At 70.0% G+C, this 27147-nt stretch overlaps 1 protein-coding gene across 4 annotated transcripts in view; it reads right to left on the minus strand.

Annotated features, from left to right (window-relative positions):
* PIEZO1 (piezo type mechanosensitive ion channel component 1 (Er blood group)) overlaps positions 1 to 27147 on the minus strand; it is a 50408-nt gene that overhangs the window by 16388 nt on the left and 6873 nt on the right. For 3 of the 4 annotated variants that reach the window (XM_089320555.1, XM_089320558.1, XM_089320556.1), the window contains exons 2-12: positions 13911 to 14006; positions 6940 to 7062; positions 6340 to 6382; positions 6120 to 6258; positions 3532 to 3700; positions 3232 to 3445; positions 2977 to 3148; positions 2279 to 2371; positions 2119 to 2212; positions 1518 to 1618; positions 1177 to 1437 (exon numbers count right to left, since the gene is read on the minus strand). In XM_089320555.1, the coding sequence (XP_089176681.1) occupies positions 1177 to 1437; positions 1518 to 1618; positions 2119 to 2212; positions 2279 to 2371; positions 2977 to 3148; positions 3232 to 3445; positions 3532 to 3700; positions 6120 to 6258; positions 6340 to 6382; positions 6940 to 7062; positions 13911 to 14006 (1505 nt within the window). The remainder of the gene's footprint in view (positions 1 to 1176; positions 1438 to 1517; positions 1619 to 2118; positions 2213 to 2278; positions 2372 to 2976; positions 3149 to 3231; positions 3446 to 3531; positions 3701 to 6119; positions 6259 to 6339; positions 6383 to 6939; positions 7063 to 13910; positions 14007 to 27147) is intronic. The other variant, XM_089320557.1, reaches the window with a different exon arrangement.

The raw sequence follows: 27147 nt of genomic DNA on the forward strand, positions 1-27147 counted from the left end.
GGGGCTGAGGGCGGGGCCAGCGCGGGGCGGGGGGCACCCGGGGCCAGGGTGAGCTCAGGGGCGGGGGCTGACGGCCGGGGCCAGCGCGGGGCGGGGGGCACCCGGGGCCAGGGTGAGCTCAGGGGCGGGGGCTGACGGCCGGGGCCAGCGCGGGGCGGGGGGCACCCGGGGCCAGGGTGAGCTCAGGGGCGGGGGCTGAGGGCGGGGCCAGCGCGGGGCGGGGGGCACCCGGGGCCAGGGTGAGCTCAGGGGCGGGGGCTGAGGGCGGGGCCAGCGCGGGGCGGGGGGCACCCGGGGCCAGGGTGAGCTCAGGGGCGGGGGCTGAGGGCGGGGCCAGCGCGGGGCGGGGGGCTCCCGGGGCCAGGGTGAGCTCAGGGGCGGGGGCTGAGGGCGGGGCCAGCGCGGGGCGGGGGGCACCCGGGGCCAGGGTGAGCTCAGGGGCGGGGGCTGAGGGCGGGGCCAGCGCGGGGCGGGGGACACCCGGGGCCAGGGTGAGCTCAGGGGCGGGGGCTGAGGGCGGGGCCAGCGCGGGGCGGGGGACACCCGGGGCCAGGGTGAGCTCAGGGGCGGGGGCTGAGGGCGGGGCCAGCGCGGGGCGGGGGACACCCGGGGCCAGGGTGAGCTCAGGGGCGGGGGCTGACGGCCGGGACAAGCGCGGGGCGGGGGGCACCCGGGGCCAGGGTGAGCTCAGGGGCGGGGGCTGACGGCCGGGGCCAGCGCGGGGCGGGGGCTGATGGCCGGGGCCAGCAAGAGGGGCGGGGGCACCCAGGGCCAGCTCGGGGGTGGGGGCTGACAGCCGGGGCCAGCACGGGGGCAGAAGTGCCCAGGGCCGGGGCCAGCGTGGGGAGCAGGGGCTGACGGCCAGGGCCAATGCAGGGAGCAAGGGTTGACGGCCAGGGCCAGCTCGGGGGCCAGCTCGGGGGCGGGGGCACCCAGGGACAGGCCCAACTCACACACACCCAGGACCACACGCGTGTGCGCACAGGAGCACACCGGGGTCATGTGTTCACACAGGCACACACACGTGCATTGCACACTTACAGCCCCACACCCCGACACACACGCCTCACAGAGATGGGCCTCAGGCAGTGTCAGGGCCACGGGGTCCCAGGGACTGCGCCGCGGCGGCACCAGGCCCTCGCTCAGGGCCGCGGGCACCCTCCTGGCGGCACTCACCATGGCGCCGAGGTCCAGGCAGGGGTAGCGGGTGTGCTCCAGCCCCAGCTGGCGCAGGCTCACAGGGCCCAGGGTGGTGGGCAGCTCGGGGCGCAGGTCCATGGCCCACACGTAGCGCAGGCAGCACAGCGCCAGCCCGTAGAGCAGCACGCAGGGCGCACAGAGCATGGCCAGCTGGTGGCGGCTGCGCACCGTCCAGACGAGGCAGGCCCACAGCAGCAGCACGAAGGTCAGCCAGCTGTGGTAGGTGATGCTCCAGACCTGCGGGGCCGGGCCGGTGGGCGGGGCTGCACGCCCGGCTCGGCACGGCGCCCCCGCACCCCGCCCGCCCCCATCCTCACCATGGCCGCCACCAGGGCGCACACGTAGCTCTGGTCCAGGATGAGGTGGCCCAGGCCGTGCAGTGGGGACCTTTCTCTTGCCTCGGCCCGTCGGAGGTGCACTGGGGACGGGGGCAGAGGTCAGCTCCCACGTGGGGACCCAGGGTCCCTCCCTCTGCCCCCAGCGAGCAGCACCAGGCAGGGAGGGGCAGGCCCAGCTTCAGCCATGGTGGGCGCAGGGTCTGACCCTGGACGGCCCTGACCCTCCCTCTGCCTCAGTTTCCAAGAAAGAACAGTGTGGGAAAGATAACCCTGATCCCCTCCCAGCTCTGTGCACCTGCTCCCTGGGCCGGTGACCCCTCCTGCTCTGTCCAGGGACACACAGAACAGAGACCAAGGCTCAGGGAGAGGCAGCTGCAGAGCCCTGGGCCGGCTGTGACTGCTCCCCGGCGGTCAGCCCAGGGCAGCGGGGGAGGACCCAGAGGGCCACAGATTGACCCTGGCCAGCCCCAGCAGTGGATGGGAGGAGACCACATCCTGGCCACCAGGGGGCAGCCTTAGCCGTGCCTCATGGGCGAGCAGGACAGGAGCCATGGAGGCAGGCAGAGCACCTGGTACTCACCCGGGCGCTGCCGGACGGGGCTCTGTCCGGTCAAATCGTGCACGATACAATTGTCACCTTCAGCATCCAGCCCAGTGGGTGTGGGCACCACGTACTGTGGGAGAGCCACGGGTGAGCCAGCGCCGCAGACGGCTCCCCCACCCGCTGGGCAGCCGCTCACCTGGGTGGCATCCCCAGGCTGGCCCTGCGGTCTCTGGTCCAGCTGGTCCAGTTCCAGCTCCCGGTCCTCCTCATCCTGGGCCCCCTCCTTCCTCTGTGGAGGCCACAGTCAGGCACTCGGCCCACACCCACCTGGGAAAAACCCCACACCCCACCTGGGATAGCCGGGACAGCTGCCGGGCTCAGCCCACTGCCACCTGGGACCTCCCCCCCCCCCCACCCGCCCAGGCTCAGCTCGCCCCCCACCTGGGGCATCTGCCCAGGCTCAGCCCACACCCCCTGGGCCCCACCCAGGCTCAGCCCACACCCCCTGGGACCCCGCCCAGCTCAGCCCACACCCCCCGGGACCCCGCTGGGCTCGGCCCACACCCCCCGGGACCCCGCCGGGCTCACCCGGCTCGGCCCACACCCCCCGGGACCCCGCCGGGCTCGGCCTACACCCCCCGGGACCCTGCCGGGCTCGGCCTACACCCCCCGGGACCCCGCCGGGCTCGGCCTACACCCCCCGGGACCCCGCCGGGCTCGGCCCACACCCCGCGGGACCCCACCCGGCTCACCTGGCTCGACCCACACCCCCCGGGACCCCGCCGGGCTCGGCCCACACCCCGCGGGACCCCGCCGGGCTCACCTGGCTCGGCCCACACCCCCCGGGACCCCGCCGGGCTCGGCCCACACCCCCCGGGACCCCGCCGGGCTCACCTGGCCTGGGGGGTGGAGGGCGCGCAGCTTCAGGAGTGAGGTGGCCGTGTAGTAGAGCAGCAGCAGGACGCCCGGGCTCACGTACACCGGCCAGTCGTGGCTGGTGTCAAGGACGAACGCGTTGGGGCTGGAGTGGTTGGCGGGCAGCACAAAGGCCTTGAGGCCAAACACCCTGTCCAGAGAGGGTGGCTGCTGACCACTGCCCTGGAGGCCCAGCGAGAGGCAGCCAGGGGGTGGGGAGGACCGGGCCCTCACCTGGCCCAGATGCTGGATGGTGGGACCATGCCCTGCACAAACGGCGTCTGGTAGCAGTAGAGGCAGATGAGGTGGCCGGCGCCGAAGCAGCCCACCATGACGCAGAGCGTGCTGAAGCCCAGGGGGCTGATGGGAAGGTGGCAAGCCCACCAGGTGCAGATGGACAGGAAGACCAGCAGGTAGACACTGGAGAAGGCCGATGGGTGGGCGATGCCTGAGGACAGGGTGTGCGGGGTGAGGCCCGGCCGCCCGCCAGGGTGACGCTCGGGGTGCGGCTCCTGCCCCCAGCCCAGTGGGTACCTGCCAGCGCCAGCAGCACTATGGCCAGAGTCCGTGCGGCAGCCACCAGCAGCCAGTGGGCTGTGACCCGGAACCGGGCAGCCAGCCGCGACCGGTGCTTGGGGGTCAGCACGGGGGCCCCCTGCGGCCCTGCCAGAGGGCCGGCGTCGTCGTCCACCTCGTTCTCATGCTGCCAAAGACATGGGGAGCAAGCTCAGGCACACGGCACCACAGCCATGGGTCCCCACGGCACCCCACAGCGGCCCCACTGTCCCCACTGTCCTCACTGACCCCACGGTGCCCCACCATCCTCACCGTCCCCACCGTCCCCACCGTCCCCACTGTCCCCACGGTCCTCACGGTCCCCACCGTCCCCACGGTCCCCACGGTCCTCACGGTCCCCACCGTCCCCACGGTCCCCACGGTCCTCACGGTCCCCACAGTGCCCCACCGTCCTCACGGTCCTCACGGTCCCCACCGTCCTCACGGTCCCCACTGTCCCCACCGTCCCCACTGTCCTCACGGTCCTCACGGTCCCCACTGTCCCCACCGTCCCCACTGTCCCCACGGTCCTCACGGTCCTCACGGTCCCCACGGTCCTCACTGTCCCGCAGCCACCGCCGCCTCCCTCCTCAAGGCAGCCCTCCCCAGTCCTGCCGTGCTGTCCACAGCAGGTTCCAAACACCCCAAGTCTCCTCTAGCTCCCCAGCTGCACCCTGAGGACCAGAGGCCGGCGCAGGCCCCAGGGAGTCTGAAGCCAGTGCACGGTGCAGCCCAGCTCCCGGAGGGATTTTTGGGAAGGAAGAAGGACGACAGCACAGGCAGAGGTGTGTGCGCTACAACACACGCACACACGTGCATACGTGCACAGGCATGGCACCCACACGCAGGCCACACGTGGTGCACACGCGCACACGCACCTAATGTACAACTCACACGTGTGCGTGCAGCACCCGCATGCAGCACACACATGCACGATGCGCCACGTGCCCGACACACACGCGTGCCCCCCATGCACACCCACAGCTCCTTCGCACCCACAAACTCGGCCCCTCGGGGTGGCCATGGTCACACGAAGCGAGGCCTCCCCAACCCCCAGGGGGCAGAGACCAACAGCCGGCGGGACGAGACAGCCTGTGCTCTCCGAGCCACTGCGCACCCACGCCCAGCTCTGGCCAGCCGGGCCTGCGCCTGTCAGAGGAGCCGCGGCAGCCCCGGTGCCCAGGCTCTGAGCCAGACAAGCAGGTTCCCACAGCCCCCTCAGAGCCCCGGGAGGACCCAGCAGGCCGCTCGACCCGCGTCTGCTGCCGAGGGGGTGGGACGAGCCTGCCCCCCTGCTGGGCGGAACGAGACCAGGCACCCAGGGGGTGCCTTCCAGCGGCCAGCAGGAGGCCAGCGCGGCGTCCCGAGGGCACACGCACGGCTGGGGCTCAGGGACCTTCCTAACGCCCAGAACGGCCCTGCTGGCCAGGGGGTGGGGACTGGAGGGCAACTGTGACGGCCAGGCCTGAGCTCACCCCACCCACAGCCTGGCTCCAGCCCTGGGAGACCCTGGGAAATCAGCCGAGGCGGCAACAAACACAAGCTCTTCAGGGCGTGGGAAGAGCACAGGCACCCCGAGGCCACCGGAGGCCAGGCCGACCGCAGAGCCCGCCCCATGTCCCTGCGTGACTGGCGTGAGCGGGGACCTGTGTGGACCGGCGTCCCGCACGCACCCGCAGCAGCACGGGGGTCCACGCTCCGGCTTTGGAACTGCGTCCTGCCGGTGCCCAGCCGAGCCAAGCGCCCCGTGCCCCTCTGAACCCCGTCCAGGCACTGCCCACTGAGGACCCCGACCAGGGCTCAGTGACACAGGGGGCCTGGCCAGGGTCACCCACAGACCAGGCTATCAGGGGGTGCAGGGAACCAGGACCAAGTGGGGTTCTGGCAGGGGAGCCACGCCAGTAGGCCGTGGCCAACGCATCCTCGTGGGGCGGGGGGCCCTCTGAGGACCGGCTACAGGCGACGCAGGGCGACTGGGACAGCAGGCCAGGTCAGCCGCAGTCAAGCTGCAGGGTGGCCTCCGGGAGGCCCAAGCACCAGGCAAGTGCCAGTTGTTTGACAGAGGGGCAGGGGTGAGGCGGGCGGGGTCGTGTCCCTGGCAGAGAGTTCTCACGCCGGGCACCGGGTCATCTGTCCTGGCCGAGGCTGGGCTGGGCTCATGACCAGGGACCCAGGTCGTGACCTCAGCCCGGGTACAGGGCCAGGAGGGCCCAGAGCCGCCCAGATGCACCTCGGGGCCTGACGCTCAGGCGCTGTCCAGAAGGGGTAGCCGGCGGCCCACACCCCCCAGGGCCACCCTTCAGACAATGCCTGACAGGCACTGCCCACAGAGACCCATCCCCCAGCAGCCCTGCCCCCGCCGCGCGGGCCTGCAGTCCACCATCAGGGCGCCCTGGAGGAAGGGGGCTGCGGTCGGATCACGCGGAGGGGAGGGACTCGCGCCCCAGCTCCTGTCACCTGAGATCGGCACCCCCACCCCCAGCTGGGGAGCTCCGCTCAGAACAGGCCAGGCCTCGGCCCAGGCCCAGCGAGCGCCCCGCCCCGCCCCGCCCCGCGCTGGGCCTCACCGGCTCCCGGCTGCGCTGGCTCTGCCGGGCTTTGCGGGTGAGGCGGCTGCAGAGGCCCAGGCACACGGAGGAGGCCACCAGGATGCCCAGGTCAGGGGCCACCAGCCGGACGGTGTTCGGGACGTCCTTCAGGTCCAGTCTGAGGGGGCAGGGCCGGGAGAGACGGCGTCAGGCGGGAACGAGCCCCCAGGACCCAGGGGATGCCCAAGGGGGCTCTTACCTCGTGACCCCCACGTGCTGAGACAGGGTCTCCCAGGGGCTGCCTGCAGACAGAGCCCAGGGACCCAGGTCAGACGGGCGCGCCTGCACCCATGGGGCGCCGGCCGGCCGTGCAGGGCCAGGGCGGGGCTCTCGGGGCTGCTCCCTGCCTGAGCCACACAGGACTGGGGCCCTCAGGGCTCCTGACCTCTCTCTGGGCCACAGGGGTGGACATGGGTCCTTGCTTGAGCCAGGAGGGGAGGCCAAAGTGGGAGGGGCTGACCGTCCAGGGGCAGAAGGCAGACAGGGGAGTGGGCAGGGGACGCCCCCCAGCCACGTCACAAAGCCCCAGTAAGACACTGAAGTGTCCTGCCCCCAAGGTGGACACTCCCAGCCCACAGGCCAAGCACAAGGGTCATCCAGCGCACAAGGCCAGGGTCATCCGGGCCACACACAAACTGTGGTCAGCACCCAGAGGGCCCACGTGGGGCAAACGAGGGAGGCAGGAAGCCAGGGGAGACATCCCCGAGGGGACCCGAGGCCCCTGCAGCCCAGGCCCCTCCCACTCCCATTCCCTTTTAGCTCTGGAGCCCTCGGGGAGCCCCCGCGCGCCCCGACTCACGGCCGTGCTGAAGCAGCTCGTCGAGGCCGGGCACGGTGTGCAGGCATATCTGGAGGGCGAGGTGGGCCAGCAGGAAGAGCAGGCTGAGGCACAGCAGGGCCCGCAGGAGGCGGCCAGTGTGACCTGTGGGCAGACGGGCAGGGGTGAGGCGGGCCCGGCCGACACCTGCCGGCCAGGACGTGTCCGTGTGGCCCGAGCCATGCACTCAGCCAGGACACCGCAGGGCTCCCGTCGGCCAGCCAGCTGGTCCCAGAGCCTGGAGCCCTGGCCAGCGTCCGCATCCTGTAGTGACCGGAACGAGGCAGGTGGACGCCTGCTGTCCCAGGGCTATGCTAACTCCTCCCGCCCCAGCCGGAGGGCACACGGTGGGGGGGGGCTGGGCGAGACACCCCCAGGTTTGCTCGGCCCCAGGGGAAGGGAGGCAGGAAGGGCACGAGGCCCTAGCCCTGCCCAGCGGGGGGGTGGGTGTCTGGGGCTAAGTTGCCATGGAAACCAATGGCCACATCGCAGGAGCCTGCCGTGTGCCCACCGGGCACAGCTCTGCCCATCTCTCAGCGGGGGAGTGGGGGTGGAACCAGGGCGCCCCTCTGTGACCGGGGGGCAGAGCGTGCACGTGTCATCGGCACTGAGACCTCACGGGGCACGCGGGCTTCGCACCCGCACGGCGATCCGTGTCCCACTCGCTCCGAGTGCATCTGGGTGCCCAGCCGAGGGCTGCCCTTCGGGGCGAGGGTCTGAAGACGCGGTCCTGCGTGTCACCCGCCCCACCTGGCCCAGGGCTCTGTGGAGGAAGGCAGGCCCCCGCCAGAGACCCCGCGGCAGCCTCACAAGGTTGCTGCTCCCAGTGATCCGGTCCAGGAGGGAACGCCGCCTAAGCTCTGCCCGTGGCTCCAGGCAGAAATCTGCCCTACACACCGGCCCCAGGCTTCGCTTAGACACACCGGCCCCAGGCTTCACTTAGACACACCTGCCCCAGGCTTCACTTAGACACACCGGCCCCACCGACCAGTGGCAGCGTGGCCCTGAGTCACGCGGGCCGCCGTCTCAGCCCGCCAGTGCCGTAAGGTGAGGGTGTGACGCTGACCGGCCTATGAACACCGTGAGAGACCCCGGCTCTGGCTCCGGCTCAGGACACCGTCCCCGAGCCCGCTGGCGTTATGCAAACCGCTTTCCCCTCGCCCGCTCGGGGCCCTGTTGGAACCAAGGAGTTTGCCCAGCCCAGGGTTCCGCGACAGGTGAGGGGCCCCAGGGTCGGACCCAGAACAGCTTCTCTGACTCACTCCCTTTGGGGGGCCCTCCAGGCGCTAACCTCCGACCTCTCAGGGCAGCAGGGACAGCGAGGCAGGGCTGGCAGAAAACAAGACGGCCGGGCCGTCCGGGGCCCCACCCCTCTGCTGGGCCACAGGCGCTGGCTGGCTGTCCCGCAGCGTCCAGAGGTGCAGGGGCCAAGGCAGCAGGCGGGCGACCCCAGCAGCCGGGCTGTGAGCGCCATGCACAGCGGGCATCCCGCAGCCTCTGACCACACAGCCACAGCCAACCTGGCCTGCGGCACTGCTCACCCACGAGGGCCCACGGCGGCAGGAGGCACCAGAGCTCTGGCTGGGCCGACCCAGGCGCTCCTCCCTGCACAGACCCCAGGCCTGGCTGCCGCCAGGAGCACTGGGGGCGGGGGTTCGCCACGCTCACCCCACGTCAGACTCCCTGGGCTCCAGGCCCAGCCCTGCTCCTGCTGGTGTGCACCTGGGAGGCAGCAGCCATGGCCCCAGGGCCCGGCCCGGCCCGAGACCCACGGCCCATTCCCGCCCCCAACTCTGGCCTGGCCCAGACCGGGCTGTTGTGAGCGTCTGGGGAGCGAACTGCTGACGGGAGCGCTATCTATCTATCTATGACAGGCAGAGTTAGAGAGACAGAGAGAAAGGTCTTCCTTCCGTTGGTTCACCCCCAAATGGCTGCTACGGCCGGCACACTGCACCGATTCGAAGCCAGGAGCCAGGAGCTTCTCCCAGTCTCCCATGGGGTACAGGGCCCAAGGACCTGGGCCATCCTCCACTGCACTCCCGGGCCACAGCAGAGAGCTGGCCTGGAAGAGGGGCAACCGGGACAGAATCCGGTGCCCCAACCAGGACTAGAACCCGGTGTGCCGGCACCGCAAGGCGGAGGATTAGCCAAGTGAGCTGTGGCACCGGCCTCTTATTATTTTTTAAGATTTATTTACTTATTTGAAAGAGTTACAGAGGGAGAGAGAGGTCTCCCATCCGCTGGTTTACTCCCCAAATGGCCACAATGGCCAGACCCAGGGCCGATCCAAAGCCAGGAGCCAGGAGCTTCTTCTGGGTCTCTCATGGGGGTGCAGGGAACCAAGCACTTGGCCCATCCTCCACTGCTTTCCCAGGCCACAGCAGAGAGCTGGATCGGAAGAGGAGCAGCCGGGACTGGAACCGGCGCCTGTGTGGGATGCCGGCACTGCAGGCAGAGGCTTAGCCCACTGCGCCACAGCGACTCTGACTCTTCAATACATAGAAACAAGAATTAGAGCCAGAGGCCTGAGCCCTGCGCGCACGACCCGGCTTGGGAGGCAAGGGCCCGGCCAGAGGCCTCCAGCCTGGCTGCCACACCTGGTCCGGGCGTCTCCGCGCCACCACGCCCCTCGTCTTCCTCCGCCTCGCTCACTCTGGGGCAGACAGCAGCGTGCACCACAGTCCACACAGCCGGAGGGCGGACCAGGCCTGCGGCGGCGGCGGTGGCCGCTGCTCTCCCTGCCCTGCCGGGAAGGCACCAGGCTGGGAGCCCAGGTGCTCGGTGCTCTGTGCCGGGGAAGAGGCGCAGGCGGCAGAGCGAGGGCCGCACGTGGCGGACGGCAGGTCGGCCGGACTGCAGGGCCAGCTCCGACCCGGGGCTCGCTTCCGCAGCCAGGACGGAGAGGTGCGGAGCCCGGGGGAGGGGAGGCGGCTGCGAGGCGCGGCCTCTGGCGCTACCAGATCAGGCGCATCAGCAGATGGGGAGCTGGAGCGGGAGGACGCCGTCTCTCTCCTGGGGGCCTGACCGCCATCACAGGGCCACGAGAGGCTCACGTGGCACAAGGGCACCTGCCCTGCCTGACCTTCCACGTGGGAGACCGCGAGCCCAGGGGAACAGCAGCTGACTGGCCACCACATGGACGGGCCGGGAGGGCAAAGTGGGGAAGCTCTGTTTGGGAGTGGGTGCTCTGTGGTGGAGGAGGGCGGTCTGGGGGGAGCAGACAGCCGTGCAAAGGCCCTGGGGCAGGAGGGGCAGGGGCTTCCCCCTGGGCCAGACCCTGCAGCTCCTGCAGCCGAGGGTGGGGCTGTGTGGTGGAGCGGGGCCCTCCCTGGGGACAGCAGAGCCTGTGTCTGAGCCAGGGCCCCTCCCGGCTGCCCCCGAGTGGGAGGGGCTGCAAACCTGCAGGTGGCCTCACCTTGCTGTCCTGCAGACGGGGACGGCGGGGCCTGGGGGTGGCTTACCCACCACAGAGGCGCTTCTGCCGCCGGTCACTCCTGTCGGCGTCCGCGCTCTTCACACACCGAGCTCCGAAGCCCGGGCACCTGCTCGGAGCCCCACCGCGGCCTCTGCTCTAAGCAAGGGGCGGGGGCTCCTGCAGCTAGAGGCAAGTTCCCGGGCCACGATCTGGGGGGCCATCTGCTTGCCAGCAGGGACAGGCAGCCCCCACCCCGCAGTGCAGACCCTCCCACCCAAGGGGCCGTCCGGGAGGGGCTCCTGGCTCAGACACAGGCTCTGCCCAGTGCCGTCCACTCCACAGTCCCCAAGTAGAGCCCTGCTCCGCCACACAGCCCCACCCTCGGCTGCAGGAGCTGTGGGGTCTGACCCAGGGGGAAGCCCCTGCCCCTCCTTCTGCCCCAGGCCCTTTGCACGGCTGTCCCTGGCTGAGGCAGGGACTCTCACAGGAAACAGGAAGTAGCGGGAAGTGTGGACCCTGCCAGCAGCAGGGAGGGGTCAGTTTACACAGAGGGTCCCTGACCTGGAGCTGGGAACCCCCACGAAGTGGCTGCCCACCAGGCCTCGGGGCTCTGCCGCACACACCCCCCCCCCTTCCACCTGCTGCCCTTCTGGCCGGGAGGAACCCAGCCCCGGATGCCACCCTCCCTGCCGGCCTCTTTCCCACGACCTTCCCCTTCCGGCTCCCGCCCACCAGGGCCTGGGGCTGAGGAGCTGTCCCCGGGCCCCACCCTGCGCCCCACCTGGGGGGGAGGGGCTGCCCCAGGTGTGCACCAAGGAAGACCCAGGCGGTGGGGCGGGCAGGGCACAAGCCCAGAGCCTGAACCGTGGGAGAGGCAGAGAGGCAGGAGCCTCCGCGTGGTCAGAGCCAGGTCCCGGACAGATGCGGGGGCAGGGCAGCCCCGCCCCGCTGTCCCCGAGGATGGACTTTGTAGCACACCTATGCCCCGGAGTCACTCACGGCCCGGACCCCCCACTGCGGGGGCCTCACCCCATCCCCCCACCCCCCGGCTGCTCACACCAGCACCTGAGCCACGGCCGAGAGCTGCTCGGCACAAACCAGTCCTGGAGGCTTCTCGGGGCGCTGGGGAGACTGGGGTGGGGGCGGGGGAGGGTCTGTCTCCTGGGAGGGGCTTCACGCGTCCTTGACCAACAAGCAGGTGACCGGCCTGCGTCAAGGCTTCTGTGACAGCCTCGCCCCGGCCCCGGGCTGTGCCCAACCCGCAGGCAGGCTGCCACCCACACCAGGGGTCAGGCCCGGGCAGTGCCCCTGGGGCCTGGGCGGCGTCAGACCTCCCATGGGGGCCGTGCCAAGGCCGGCGGCAGCCGGGAGCCCACGAGGGCACCGGGCAGCCAGGCGCCACACTTTCCTCTCTCCTGCCTGGAAAACCAGGCGGCGTCTCTGTCCCCACCAGCCCCGAGGCCGCCCAGCTGGACAGACGGACAGACGGAGGGCTGGGCAGGGAAGCCTCCCTGGTGGTCCCGCTGCTGTCCAGCTCTCCCCACCCCACCCCTCCCGGCCTGGCCGGGAGCCTGGGCTCCCCCTGCGTTTCCAATCGCACCCGGGGCGTGAAATGTTTATGGAACAAGCGGCTCTTCCCAGGCCTGGGAACGGACAGCACCAGCTGCAGGGAGACAGCGTGGCCGGGAGCAGGGGCGGCCTTGCCCAGCGGCCCTCCCGGGGAGGGGAGGCTGCCCGACGGGTGGAGCTGTGGGGGGGTGAGGCCGCCCGCCCCCGCCTTTCCCGCTCCAGGCACCTGGGCCCGCAGGCGTGGGGACCCCCAGGGCTGGGGACGGCCGGACTCCAGCCACACTCACGGCCTGCTCTCCGCACTCACGGGAGCAGAGGCACGGTGGAATTAGGGCCCCAGCCGTGTCACCTCAGAACACGGAGTGGCCGGCGGCCTCAGCAGCGTCTCACGGCACCAGTCCGAGTCCCAGCCGTTCCCTGCCGCCGCGCCCGGGGAAGCAGCGCACCGCGGCCGAGCGCTCGGGCCCCGTCACCCAAGGGAGAGACCCGGACGGAGCTCAGGGCTCCTGGCTTTGGCCTGGACGAGCCCTGGCCACGCGGCCATTTGGGGAGTGACCAGCGATGGAAGGCCTCTCCGTTGCTCCCTACCAACAGCACGTCTGTAGGGGCCGGAGCTGTGGCACAACAGGTTAAGCTCCACCTGCAGTGCCGGCATCCCACAGGGGCACCAGTTCAAGTCCCAGCTGCTCCACTTGCAATCCGGCTCCCTGCTCATGTGCCCGGAAACCCGCGGAAGACGGCCCAAGTGCTTGGGAACCCGCGCCCGTGTGGGAGACCCAGATGAAGCTCCTGGCTCCTGGCTTCGGCCTGGCCCAGCCCTGCCGTTGTGGCCATTTAGGGAGTGAACCAGCAGATGGAGGACCTCCCTGTCTCTCTCTGTACACTGCCTTTCAAATAAATGAAATCAGTCTTTTTAAAGAAGAGAAACACGTCTTTAAAAACAAAAACAAAACCGGGGAGAGGGATGCCGCTCTGGCATAGCGGATAAAAGCCGCCGCCTGCAGGGCCGGCATCCCATGTGGGCGCTGGTTTGAGTCCCGGCTGCTCCACTTCCGATCCCGCTCTCTGCTGTAGCCTGGGACAGCAGTGGAAGATGCCCAAGTCCTTGGGCCCTGCACCCACGTGGGAGACCCAAAGGAAGCTCCTGGCTTCTGGGTTTGAATCGGCACAGCTCCAGCTGTTGTGGCCATCTGGGGAGCGAACTCACACACTCACTCACTCACTCTCTCTCTCTCTCTCTGCCTCTGCCTTTCAAATATATAAATAAATCTAAAACAAACAAACAAACAAAAAACAAGCCGTGAGCCCTCGGCCGCCAGCTGGCGGTGATCTGTGACGGAGGCCAAGGGCCACTCCCCCGTGCCTGACCCCCAGGCCCCCCTCGGGCTGTTTCCCACCCAATGTCGGGGAGGGGGGAGGCCTTGCTCGTGCCCCGAGAAGGTCGCGGCCCTGCTGCAGGCCCCTGCCCACCGTGTCCTCAGGAGCTCATCCCCACCGCCACCCCGGAAGGGCCCAGGCTGCGGCCCTCCGGGATGCTGTCCCCCGCGGGACATGGCCAGCCGGCCAGTTCCGCCAGCGCCCATTTCTTCGGAGAACGCAGGAACGTCAGACACAGTCCTTGCACGGTGCGGACGCTGACGGAGTCCAGGGTGCTCGGGGGTGATGGGGAGCCGCTGACTGCGAGGGGACACAGCTGGGACCTGGCTCTGGGGGGGGGGGCAGGCGGGGCAGCTGCAGCCTCCTGGGGCCGCTCTGTGTGGCCAGTCCCAGTGGGCGGAGCTTGGGGACCTGTGCCTCCCGTGGGCAGGGGACACCCCCGGGCTCACGCATGCTCTCCTGGCTTCCGTCACCGTCGACAGCCCCCGCAACCAGAGACCCAAGACTGCGGGAAAGGGCGACGGCAAGCGCTCACCCCCTTCCCGACACACAGCCCCCGCCCTGGGACGCCCCGCCCACCCTGCTGCCTCACCTGGGATGCTGTCGCGGGAGGGCCCGGGGAGCCAGGGCAGCAGCAGCAGGAAGAGCAGGTAGACCAGCGAGAGCGCGTTGATGCGGGGCAGGCAGGCTGCGGAGAGACGGGCGGTTAGCAGCAGCCCCTGACCGCCCAGGCCCCCGAGGGCCTCCAAGGCTCGGCTGTCCACATGGCCACAGCCCCAGCCGGCACCAGGAACACGGCACACGCACGGCCGCGTGGGGGCCCCGCCCCCTGCAGAGGGCACTGGAGCTGTGGACCCAACGCAGCTGCCACCACCACCGGGGGAGGGGGACTCGCGCGGCCTCTCCCGGGTCCTGCACACCAGGCTGGGCCCAAGCAGGAGCCACCCCAAACGGCCAGCCAGGGCCACAGCCCCTGGTCCCCCGCGCCGCGCATTGCGGCTGTCAGCAGGTGCCAAGCCTAGCACCTGGACAGCGGCCTCTCCGGGCAGCCCGCGGGTGGGGCGGGACGCGCTCCCGGAATAGGCTGCGCCAGGCCACCTCTGCCAACAGCAGGACCAGAGTCTGTGACTGGGCTGTGCCTGGACAGGCAGCGAGACCAAGCCGAGGGCACCTCCTGCACCCGGGCGCAGGGCCTGGCCCTCCGCACCCCTGACTCCCCAGGGAGCAGCCCTCCCTCCCACCACGCAGCTGGGCGACCCCGAAACCCGAGGGTTTACGACAATGCTGAAAAAGGCACCGGTCTCCAGTGGGCCCAGAGGCAGAAGCAGACGCGTTTATGGCAAAGGCCTCTGGAGCCAGGGCGGCACCTGCCAGGCTGCTGGGCCCCGCCTCTCTGCACCAGCACAGCCCATCCCTGGGCCCGCTTGTCCCAGTGACGTCCCCTGAGGACCCGTGCGTCCACGCTGCAGGCCCTGCCCCGAGCACCCCACGCTGAGCGGCACCCAGGGCCCCCCGGCAGGGTTTGTGCCGCCTGCAACGCCAGCTTCCAACGCTGGAGGGCGCCTGCCCCTCTGCTTCCGACCCAGCTCCCTGCTAACGCACCAGGGACGCAGCCAGCGACTGTCCGGGCCGGGCTCCTGCCACCCCCGTGGGAGACCAGGATGCAGCTCCAGCCGGAGCCAGGCTTCTGTTAGCCTTTGGGGAGGGAGCGCGCTCTGTCCCTCCCGTCACTCTGTGTTTCAAGTAAATAAACACAATAAAGCTTACACACACACACACAGGCTCCCTGGGGCAGAAGCTTGGGTCCTGAGGGCGGGCAAGGGAGGTCCCTGGCCACCCCCGGGGCGTGGGGAGGTGAGAGCTCTAAGGGCCCCGCCCCGCAGGCCGCAGGACCAGTGCTCCAGCGTGGCTAAAGTGGCCGATCCGAGGACGTTCCACCCAGGTCAGCAAACGGTGACCCCGTGAGCGCTCCAGAAACCAGAGCCCAGGGCTGGGCCTGCGGCCGCCCCCAGCCCCCAGCCCCCAGGCAGGGAAAGGAGCTCCGGGGGCTGCACCTGCCCGAGCAGACGGGAGGGTGCGCAGCGTTCTGGAGCGGGCTGAGCCCAGCCTCCTGGGGCTGCCATGCACCAAAACCCACCAGGCCGACCCCGATCCAAATCCAGGCTCTTCCCAAAGCCCCTGGAGCCTCTGCTGAGAGTCCGTGGGAGCAGGAGGGAGGCTACCAGGGTGGACTGCCTGGAAGAGGCGGCGCTGCTGTCAGAGAAAGCTTCCACGAGGCTCCAGAGTGGGAGGGGACAGGCTTCCTCCCCACCAGGAGCTGGTCACACCAGGCCAGGCCTGACCTCCGAGACCCACCTTTTCCTGAGCCACTGACAATAGGACTGGGGTGGGGGCAGGAAAGGGCCCCCTGCTTCCGCAGGCAAAGGCTTAACCCTTCACGCGCTCACCCAGCTGTGCACAGACTGTCGGACACCGAGGCCTAGGCGGGGCTGCTCAGAGTCGCCGATGCCCACACAGCTGGCCGGGGCAGTCCACGGGCAGTCCACTCCCACAGGAAGCCGGCGCCCTCCGTGGCCGCACACAGCGAGGATGGCAGGCTGGAGCTGGGGAGCAGGAGGCCGGGCCTTGCTGCGCACGGGAGAGCAGCAGGCCCACCAGTCGGTCTTTGGCATCCTCGCGTGGAGGTGGGGGACAGGGCCTGGTGGTGTTGGGAGGACACGGGGGAGGGGCAGAAGTCCCCAAGGAGGTGCAGCCTCTACGGCGGGGACAGGGTTCGACACCGGCCCCCACGGGGTGGGAGCGGAGCAGCCACACGCAGGGAGTGCCCAGGGCCCCTCCCACCCATACCCCGGGCTGGGTCCTGGTGGTGGCAGATTCTGCCCCGGGGCATGGCCAGGGAACCTCAGAACCAGCGGCCTCACAGCTCCCGGGGCGGTCTTGCACCCCGACTCCTGGTCTGGGGTTCACGGCCTCCCGCTCAGGCCCTGTGCATCCCCAAGCCTGGGGAGCTCTCGGCGGCTCTCACAAGCCGGGGTCCTGTCTCTGCCCCGGCCCCAGCCTCTGCCCAGCCACGTTCCCTCCTGGGAACCCTCAGCCGCCCGGGGGCCCTCACACCCACAGCCCCCAGCACCTCCTCCCCAGCTCTGCTTCTCCACCTGTGCCAGGCAGGACCCAGAGACAGAGCCTGGCGCAGCCACCAACAAACCCAGGGCACCGGCCACAGGCCCTCTGTGGACGGCCCGGTCCCTCAGCCCCACTCAGACAGCCACGGGTGAGCCCCCTTCTCCCCGCGTCCATTCGCCCAGCTGCAGCCACGGCGGTGCCGACACAGCACGGCCGGGTGAGCGAGCGCCAAGCACTAGGGCGCCAGCACCTGCTCGAGCCACAGACACCAGGGGCTGTCGTGATCCAAGTGAGATGGTGGGGCCGGCGTCGCGGCACAGCCCCCGCCGCTCCGCTTCCAATCCAGCCCCTGCCGATGCCCCCGCACCCACGTGCGAGACCTGAAGGGGCTTCCCGCTCCTGGCCTCGGCCCGGCTCAGACCTGGCTGCTGTGGCCCTCTGGCTATGAACCAGGGGAGGGGTGCTCGTGTGTGTGTCTCTGCCCGCGGCTCTGCTTTCAAATAAGTAATCCTTAAAGAGGCCCGCGCCCACGCGCAGGGAACAGGCCCAGGAGGACCCGCACGGCCCTGCCACTGCAGGGGGCCCTCCCCTGTCACCAGGAGGGGCCAGGAACAGTCAGGTCCCGGCCCAGCAGAAAGGGCGCGAGCCATCCGGGTCCCCGGAGCACATGGCGGCGCGGGCAGGGCCAGCGGAGGGCCAGCGAGGGCAGCTGCCAGCCCCAGGGTCCCGCCGCAGCCGCAGCCGCCCCCCGCCAGCCTGCTCCTCTCCCAGGGAGCACACTCGGCCTTATTTGGCTTGGACGAGGAACCCATAAACACTTCTGAGTGAGCGCTTCTGCCAGCGGGCGGGGCTGGCAGAGGCAGGGAGGAAGAGGAAGGGGAGGACGTGGCACAGGGAGCTCCCAGAGGCCGCAGGCTCTGCCCCTCCTCGCTCAGAGCTGACAGGGCCCGGGGGCCACCCCTGCCGCCCACCCTCCCCAGGCCGAGGAGGAGGACCGGGCCCGGGCCTGACCCTGAGGGCCTGGAGGCCACCCCAGCCACAGCCCACCCTCCCCCAGGCCGAGGAGGAGGACCGGGCCTGGGCCTGACCCGGAGGGCCTGGAGGCCACCCCAGCCACAGCCCACCCTCCCCCAGGCCGAGGAGGAGGACCGGGCCCAGGCCTGACCCTGAAGGCCTGACCCTGAGGGCCTGGAGGCCACCCCAGCCACAGCCCACCCTCCCCCAGGCCGAGGAGGAGGACCGGGCCTGGGCCTGACCCGGAGGGCCTGGAGGCCACCCCAGCCACGGCCCACCCTCCCCCAGGCCGAGGAGGAGGACCGGGCCCAGGCCTGACCCTGAGGGCCTGGAGGAGGCTACTTTCAGGCAGAGGAAGGCGGGAGGGTCAGCCGCTGGCCAGCCCCAGCACAGCGCCCTGCCCCCACCCCCCAGCCTCTGGGGACAAAGCCACAGTCAGGTTTAGCACGGGCAGACCATCCTAACCTCAGAGACCCTCGGAGGGCGGCGCCCAGCCCGGGCTCCCGCTGCCCAGGCACGGCCTCACCACCAGCCGGCAGCCGGGCTGGGCTCGTCAGGACGTCCTGTTTGTGGGCGCTGACCCCGGCTGGCGGCCCCGCAGCTGCCGGGCGGGCGAGCAGACCCGTGTCCCCACCCTCCGGGAGCGCAGGATGCAGCCTCCCCGCCCTGCCCACTCCGGCCTCTGGGAAGCCCCTTCCCCAGCCAGGGGGAGCAGAGACCTCTGGCTGGACACCCGTGGCAGCGTCCAGGGGAGGCCCAGGCCCCGCCTGAGGGTGCAGGCGGAACCCAGGGAACACTCGTTACCTACTTGGAAGCCGGCCACACGGCCCGGGGCTCTGCGAGCACTTAATTAGCTCCGTGTCCAGGGTTTAATTAGCTCCGTGGCCGGGAACAGTGGTTTTACAGCTCCCCTGACCTGCAAGGGGCGCGGTGCCGGGGGCCCGGATCCCTCCCCACACCACTGGCTCCCTGAGGTGCCAGGTACCTGCTGCACACATGCCACACACACGCACGCACACATGTGCATACACACATGAACACACATGCAGTTGCGTAGCACGCATACACAAGGACACAGACCACACACGTATACATGCACGTATATACATACCACACACGGCACACAGTACACACACATGTACATATGCACATATACCCCCCACACAGTATCCTACTAAATACACACAAACCTACCAGTTGGGAGAGCCAGGCCACCCTGCCAGCTGCACGCAGCCCCCATGACTCGGGGGCTGCAGGGGCCAGGGAGGGACAGCGGGCAGCAGGCCCAACTGCTCACGGCCGCATGGACAGGGAGCAGGGGTGACGCGACACCCAGGGCCCTGGGAGGCTCCCGGGAGCACAGGGCGGACCGCACGGCCCCCGTTTCACAGGCGAGCAGAGCAAGGCTGCAGGAGGCGGCTGCTCTCCCAGGGGCCCGGCCCCTGACCAGCGCTGTGCCCAGGAAGGCACCGGGCCGGGGGGCAGGAAAGGCATAGTGGCCCTGACACGGTCAGAGCTGGGTGCAGGGGCCACTTTGCGTCCAGTGGGAGAGCACAGAGGGGCCGAGAGACCCCAGGACCCTGCTCCTCTCCCCAGCAGGTTGACCTGAGCTGCCCCCAGGAGGTCAGGGCTCCGGCCACCCGACCTGCGAGAGCTGTCCCCCATCAGTGGACTGCAAGGCATGGGGCGGGGCTGCATTCCACGGGCGCTGGGGCTGCAGGGCGCCTCCCTGTGGCCGTCCCTCCCTAGCCCCCGGCCTATCTGGGCAGCCATCTCTGCAGGCTACCACAGGTAAACAGGCAGGGAGGAGCCGCTGGCCAGGCTGGAGTCCAGGCATCCAAGGAGCCAGCGCTGTGCCCCACCGGCACGGGGTCCGGGCCAGGCAGAGCCTTGGCAAACAGCGGCAGTGGGGCGCTGGCCCGTGACACGGAAGCCCCCCCAGCAGCAGGTGTCAGGTCCAGGGCCCCTCCCGCCCCCCAGAGGTGCCCCATCCAGGACCCCTGTGGCCTCAAGACAAGGGTCTGCGAAGGGGCGCGGGGAGGGGAGGGGGCTCTGCGGCGGGCAGACCCACACACCCTGTCACCGGGGCCACCAGGGGCTCCCAGGTCACACACAGCCAAGAGCTGAGCAGCCAGGCCACTGGCCCTTCCTGGTCACACCCCACTCCTGCCAGCACCGCGCTGGGACTGACCCTGCGTCATTTGTCAGATGGGGAAACTGAGGCGCAGTGGGCCCAGCAGGGGGGCCGAGGCGGCCATCACAGCCTCTGCTCTGCCGACAGAAGCCTGACCAGGAAGAACTGGCCTCGTTCCTCGGCCCACCAGCAAGAGAGGCGGGTCCCCTGGGCTGTCCCTGGACCCCACCTGGAGGAGCAGCCTACACGGCACGGCGCCAGTGCCCCAGCCACAGGGCCCCACGCAGGCAGCCAGCGAGGACGCGAACAAGCCGCCTGCCCGCGGGCACTGGGACAGCACCGGGCTTGGGGTTCCAGGTTGTGATGCAAACCTGTCCGGTGCCTAGCCAGGGAGCTGCCAGCTGACGTCCCCACACGGCAGGACGCCACGCAGGGAGCAGCTGCCTTGGGCAGGCAGGGCTGGCTGCCGACGGCTCAGCAGCAGCTGCGTCCCAGGCACCACGGAGGGCCCGTGCTGGCCGCCCGCGGGGGAGCAGCTCCTTCCTGAAGGGACTGGTGCAAGGCAGCCTGGCCTGCCCCCTGCGACCCTCTGCCCCTTCCTCTACAGAGCTGCGGACGGTGGGGACGGGGGCTCCGGGACCAGTTCACCCAGCCCTTGGTTACCAGGGCCCCGCTCAAGGTCTGGTTGCAGGACGAGCGGGCACGGCAAGCACCCCCCACACCGCCCAGCTGACGGAGGGCGGACAGCACATTCCAGAAGCCTCTTGAACCACACTGATGAGGCTGGTGTGACCCGCGGGTAAACCATCACTGGCCACTGGAGCCGGCCCCAGCGTCCCAGCTGACTGATGGATGGGAGCCCAGACACCCACCACGGGCACCTGAGAAACGGCCGTGGAATCCCAGGGACTCTGCTCTCAGCTCTGCAAGGCCCAGCCCGGCCATGGTGACCCAGCCACATATGACAGGGTTGTCAGGATCCATCAGAGCCCAGACACGCATGACAGGGAACATGTCACCCCAACCATCACGACCCAGTCACATGTGACAGGGCCACACATCCCCAGCTATCACCATCCAGCCATGCGTGACGGGGGACCCAGCCACTGTGATGGGAGACACATCACCTCAGTCATCACGACCCAGCCATGCGTGACAAGGCCACATTGTCCGGGGCAGGGACGCGCCCAGGACTGAGGGACAGAGGGACAGCTCCCCACCGCGGGAGAGCGCATCTCAGAGCCGCTCAGCCCGGGCACGGGGCCGCCACCTTCCATTCTACAGAGGGCAGCGCCCTGCCCCAGGGCTCTCGCCCATGTGGACGCGCCCTCCTCCGCCCACCAGAGGCCCGGCCCACGGCACTCCCCTGAGGACGGGGCAGGGTTCACCCCGTGGATCAGCGTGGTTACAATGTGGCAACAGGGTGTGGGCTGCGTGAGCACCCTCGGGAGCCCACGGTCTCCTGGAGGACCAGGCAGGTGACTGGCTGGGACCGAGGGACACACTGGACACTGGGGCAGAGGGCGGGCCCTCAGGGGGGGCTTCCAGGGGGGACAGGCATCGCCAGAACAGAGCTGAGGCCTCCGAGCGTCTCACACTCCCACTCTGCCTGGGACCCCAAGGGCCATGTGTTCCATCAGGACTGGGGTGTGGACACGCCCCCTGGAGGCAGCTCCAAGGACTGGGGTGTGGACACACCCCCTGGAGGCAGCTCCCAGCAGACTGTGCGAGGGCAGGGCAGGAGCAGGCGTGGGCAGCGGGGCGACTTCCCCAAACAGCGGTGTGACCCTCCCATGGGCCTGGACACCGGTGTCCGCTCCAAGGGTGGCCCAGAGGGGCAGCGAGGGGCTGCACGGAGCTCCGGCCACATGGGTCCCTCAGGCCAGGGCCACCTCCCCAGGTGTCCTCACAGCTCCCAGCCAGCACGGCGCTGACTCAGGCTTGCCCTGTGACTCACCCGGCCCACAGCACCTCTCGGCCTGTCCATCTGGCCTGTGCCAGCTGCATGGGGCCTGGCCACCGCTGGCCCTGCTCTCGAGGGCTTCCCTGGGAACCCCCCTCCCACGGCAGGCACAGGCAGCCCCTCCTCCAGGAGAGGGAGGGATCCAAAGCCTCTACCCTCCCACTTCAGCAGCCCAAGCATAGGCCCCAGCACAGCCCCGCCCACCCCACCCCGGGCCTGGCTTCCCCGACTGCTGAAAACGGGGTCAACACAGGGGCATGGGCACTGTGCCCACCCTGCTCCCAGATGGACACTGCCCAGAAGCCGGTCAACAAGTGTGGGAGCAGGGGAGCCCACGCAGAGCCGTGCAAGGGCCCTGCCCCTGGGAACCCCAGGCACGGGCTACGGCAGGACCCAGATGTCAAAGCTGTCGCACACAGCCCTGGGCGCCACGGGAGGGCGGCCCTGCACTCAGGGGCAGGGACAGAGGCCCAGCCGAAGTCCGCTGCGGGTCTGCCCTGCACGTGTCAGACGCCCACAGTCCTGGGAGCCAACTCCATGGAACACATCCTGATCTCTCTTTGCACATACACACACACACATGCACGCACACGCATGTGCACACGGAGGCGACCTCTGCCCCGGAGCCCTCCCTGCCCCAGCAGCTCAGCAGAGGCCAAGCGGGAGCCCCAGCCCCTGCCCCTCTTCCCTGGGCCCTGGGCCCCGGAGGCTGCCCTCGGCCACGGCCGCAGGACTCGGGGAACACAGCCCGTTCCCGATGGGACCCAGCTCCCCCGCCAGGAAACAGGGCCCTGCCCACACTGCCCCAGCACCCGCACAGAGGGGCGCCCACCAGCTGGAACCCAGCCCGCCCGGGCCACAAGGGCCCCTTCCTTCTCTGCGTGTTCAGAAGCTGTCCCGTGGCAGGGAGGCGCGGGGCGGACGCGCACGGCGGCGGCGGCGGCGGCGGCACCCACGCCTGCTGGGCCAGGCTGCTCTCCGCTCCTGCTTGCAGGAAAGCAGTAGGAGCCCAGAACTCCACCCCACGTCACCTCCCAGGCCATCCTGGGAACGCGTGCAGCCCCAGCCTCCTAGGCCAGGCCCCTGCCCCTGCCCCTGCCCCTGCCGAGGGACCTGGGCAGGCTTGGAGGGAGAGAAGTGGGCACAGAGACTCCCAGGAGACGGAGCGTGGAGGCCTCGGTGGCCCAGACCCGCAGAGGGGGCAGGGCCGCACCGGAGCCGCTGCCCCGTCTCCCACGCTGCCCGAGCCTTCCAGGCGGCTGGGTCAGGTCGTCCCCTGCTCTGGAAACCCCCTGGCCCCACCCCGCGGCTCTCTGGGTCCCCTGGGCGGGGGGAGCCCTCTGCTGTTCAGGCCTCTGAGGAACTGGGGCGCAACGGTCCCTGCAGGTGGCAGGACAAGGCCGCACGGCCGGGGCGGGGGGGGCAGGGCAGAGCAGGCTGTACCTGCCTCGCAGACCTGACTGTAACCTGGGGGGGACACCTCCCTCCCCAGATGCAGAGGAGCAGGAAGCAAGCAGGTCTGCTCCCCCACCCCGCCCCCGCCCCGAGCTCCTCTGGGGGTTCCGTCACCCACAGGACAGCCCTGCTCCTGCACGGCCCTGGCCGCCTTCTGCTCCCCTAATGCAGCCAGGGGCCCTCACCCGCCCTCCTGCCACGTCCCTGGGGCCACAGCGGGCCAGATCCCACCCCAGGATCCTCAGGCACCACCACTCCCCACGGCAGTGGGCGGACCCAGGCGGCTGACGTTCCACGCGCCTGCGGCGTGGCCCGGGCACAGGGTCCAGGCGCCTACCAGCTCTCACGGGCTCGCGCCTGGTCGGCGCAGCCTGACCCTGCGGCGGGAGTGACCACACGCCCTGCTGGCTCCGGTGGTGTGACCAGCTCCCAGAGCTGGGAGCAGAGAGCCACTCCCGCTCCCCCGCCGCGGCGGGCTGGGGGGCAGGCTGCCCTGCCGGGGGCTCTGTCTGCAGCTCCTGGCAGAGCCTGGGGATGCCACCCTCACCCCCACAGCTCTCTGAAAAGCAACAGGGAGGCAAGAGGCAGGTGTCCGCGGGTCCCCCCTCCCCCCGGGGTGGGGGCTCCTCTGTCCAGCCGGGCAGGGCCCAGCGCCCTCCCCCCCAGCCCCCTCCCTGGAGGCAGAAGCCTCCATCTCTGCCTTGCCGGGCTGCTCCCCGGGGAGGGCCAGGGATCGATGGTCCCTTCCGGGCAGCCAGCGGCCAGAGGGCTCGCCGGCTACAGCCTGCCTGGGAAGCCTCCGCCAGGCTGCGGGGGTGGGGTGGGGTGGGGGTGGTGGCTGCTGTCCTCAACGGCAGAAGCACTGGAATGGCCAGAACAGGCCTGGCTCCACCTCTCTGGGCCTCAGTTTCTCGTCTGTGAAATGGGCACACTAACCCACTGACCTCACAGGCTCCGAGTGGGACAGCCACACAACTACCGTGGCACAGCCGCACACCTGCGCTAGCCTGTGCCCTGTAGCCAGCGTTCCACGCTAGGCCAGAGTCTGGAGCTGACGCCCCCCATCCCCCGGCTCCCCAGACCATGGAGAACCCCCCAGGCCTCCTGCCCACACCCTCAGGAGCTGCAGGGAGGTGGCCAGGTCCTAGGAGCAGCCCAGCCCCACCCCGGGTTCCTGTGCACTTGCCTATAGCAGAGACCAGGGGGGCCAGGCGAGCCCACAGGTAGGTGGGGCTGGCGCGCGGCACAGCGGGCGAATAGGCCGTGGGGCAGCCAGGGTCCCCTCCATGGCCTCCAGCACCAGGTGAGGGTGGCCTCTCAGCTGAGACCAAGTCCAGCCGCAGGGCTGGGAACAGCACGCCCCTGCCCAAGGGCACGGCACAGGCAGCGAGCCCCTCGGTGGGGGCACCTCCCCAGGGCGTCCTGAGGCCACGGGTGCCCTACCACACAGACCCTCCCCTGGCCACGGTGTGGACAGAACCTACAGCAGCCAGAGGGGTCCTGGCAGGCACATGCAGCCCACTGGGGATGACCCAACACATGGCTGCCCCGACACAGCCCAGGGCCTCTGATGGCAGCCATCCGCCCCACGCCCTCGTGACCAGGTCACACCAGCCCCGTGGTCAGGCCACTTGGAAGCTATGCGGCAAGACTCACTGGACCCCTGGAGCCTGCGGCGCTGCGCCTGTGGACAGACCTGGGGGCAGCAGCGTGCCTGGAACCATAGGGGGGAGGCCAGGGGCAGGGCTGAGATGCAGGGACCAGGCGGCAGCCCCTCCCCTGCAGGACGGGGGCAGCGAGGTTCCCCCACCCCCGTAATCCGGCAAGTGACGCCCAGAGCAGGGCAGGAGCGGAAAACTCCCAGGGTGTGACGGGCCAGGTGCTTCAAGTCCACCCGGGCCCTGTCATCCGCTGCCCATACTGACGGCAACAGGAGGCACGTGTGGGACCAAAAACCACCCACAGAGGCCACGCATGCTCGGGCCCCAATCGGCACAGCTGGGAACCAGACCCAGGGAGCGGTCGGGAGGGGCAGGTTCCTAGGCCAGCGGAGGCAGTGAAGGGGCGCCGGGTGGGACGAGGGCCCTGGCTCTGGCACCCGGGGCCTCCTTGCCTGGCAGAACGCCCGGCCCTGGCGGCACTGAGGACCAGGCCCAGCGTCTCTCACATCTGTCAGAACAGGGAGCAGCAGGATGGGCAGGAGTGAGCCCCCAGAGCTGCACAGGGAGACCCCGCATGCCGGGGGCTGGGCCCGGGCGAGCCCCCGTCTGGCAGAGAAGATGGGGGCCACACGTGGCTGTGTCTCCCCCACAAAACGGCTCCACCACCTGTCCGCTCCCTCCTGGGCCTCCCATCACCTCTGGCGGGGTGGGGGCTCCAGAGGCTGCCCGGACGGGGCACCCTGCCCCGCACCACAGGCCCGGCCTCCAGGGCCGACCGAGTGCTCCGGGAGCTGCTTCCGCGGCCTCTGGAATGTGACACAGCCTGTCTGGCCCTGGCCCGGAGCTGCACAAGCCTTGGAAGCAGAGCTCGGCCTCCCTGGCCGCCCAAAGCTCACAGCGCCTCCCCCACCCGGGTCTCACCAGACTGGGCCCTGCCCACCTGGTCACACGGACAGACTGGGCCCTGCCCCCCAACCCGGGTCTCACCCAGAGACTGGGTCTCAGGCACAGACTGGGCCTCCCAGGCCTCGCCCTCACTCTCGCTCCCCTGCAGGGAACTGACACCTGAAGCAGAACCCCTCCACCGACAGGGACTGCAGGAGGGGAGGGGGTTTGTCCAGCAGCCTGGGGACCAGGGAGGGGACCTCCCTCCAAGACCAGAGGTGACGGGGTGCGCGGCGGGCAGGAAGCACAGGCCTGGCAAGCAGGGCGTGTCCCCTGCCTGTGGGGTCGGCACAAGCCTGGCTGGCCAGGGACAGCATTAGAGCCTGTGCCGCCCAGCCCCCACCCATCCTCCAGCGTCCCCTGCCACAGACACGCCGCCGGGCCCCGCGCTAACCCTAACCAGTCCCACTCTCTTGAAGGTACATCCCATGCTGTGATGAGGACACACACTGCTCACAGGAGGGTCTGCGTTTGGTCCCCGAGCGTCCATGGTCACCAGCGCCTCCCTGCAGGTGCCCTGGGCCCTGGGGCCTCCTCCCCCTGGACACTCCTGACCTCTTCAGATTGGGACCGAACCCAGCAACCCTGTTCAGGCCAGGAAGGTCTGTGATCACTGATAAGGGCAGCCCGCCACCTCCCATCCGCAGCACGGCAACCCCCCACTGCCCTGACAGCCAGGGACGGCACACGGGCCGGGACAAGCAGGCCCACTGATGACAGGCGGACAGGCCAGCGGCACCAAGCGCCCACTCCCAGCACCTGGTCCACCCCCTGCACACAGAACAGAGAGGGTGCAGGTGGGCACCTCCTGGGCCAGCCAGAGGTCTGAGCCAGGCCCCAGGGCGACCAAAAAGGAAGCAAGGGGGCCGGCGCCACGGCTCAGTAGGCTAATCCTCCGCCTAGCGGCGCAGGCACACCGGGTTCTAGTCCCGGTCGGGGCGCCAGATTCTGTCCCGGTTGCCCTTCTTCCAGGCCAGCCCTCTGCTGTGGCCAGGGAGTGCAGTGGAGGATGGCCCAGGTGCTTGGGCCCTGCACCCCATGGGAGACCAGGAAAAGCACCTGGCTCCTGGCTCCTGCCATCGGATCAGCGCGGTGCGCCGGCCGCAGCGTGCCGGCCGCGGCGGCCATTGGAGGGTGAACCAACGGCAAAAGGAAGACTTTTCTCTCTGTCTCTCTCTCTCTCTGTCCACTCTGCCTGTCAAAAAAAAAAATTAAAAAAAAAAAAAAAAGGAAGCAAGGGGAAGGCTCATCCGCACACCACAGCTCTGGCCCTTGGACGCGCAGGTGCCCTGGGACACGGGGGGTGTGGGACGCGAGCAGCCACACCTCCGAGTGCCTTGGTCAGTGTCCACGGGGCTCTGAGATCATCCTCTGGGGAATTCACCCGAGGGGGCAGTCAGCAGGGGGCGACAGGAGGCCCCCGGCAACCAGGGCAGGGCGTGGTGTCACCATAGGACCTGGGCTCCAGGCAGCACCGGCGAGGAGCCCCCAGTGCCGGGGCAGAGGGTACTGCCGAGCCGCACACGCCTGCTCT

The sequence above is a fragment of the Oryctolagus cuniculus genome, chromosome 18 (genome assembly GCF_051225735.1).
Source record: "Oryctolagus cuniculus isolate XC-2025 breed Fujian yellow rabbit chromosome 18, ASM5122573v1, whole genome shotgun sequence".
NCBI classification, from domain to species: Eukaryota; Metazoa; Chordata; class Mammalia; order Lagomorpha; family Leporidae; genus Oryctolagus; species Oryctolagus cuniculus.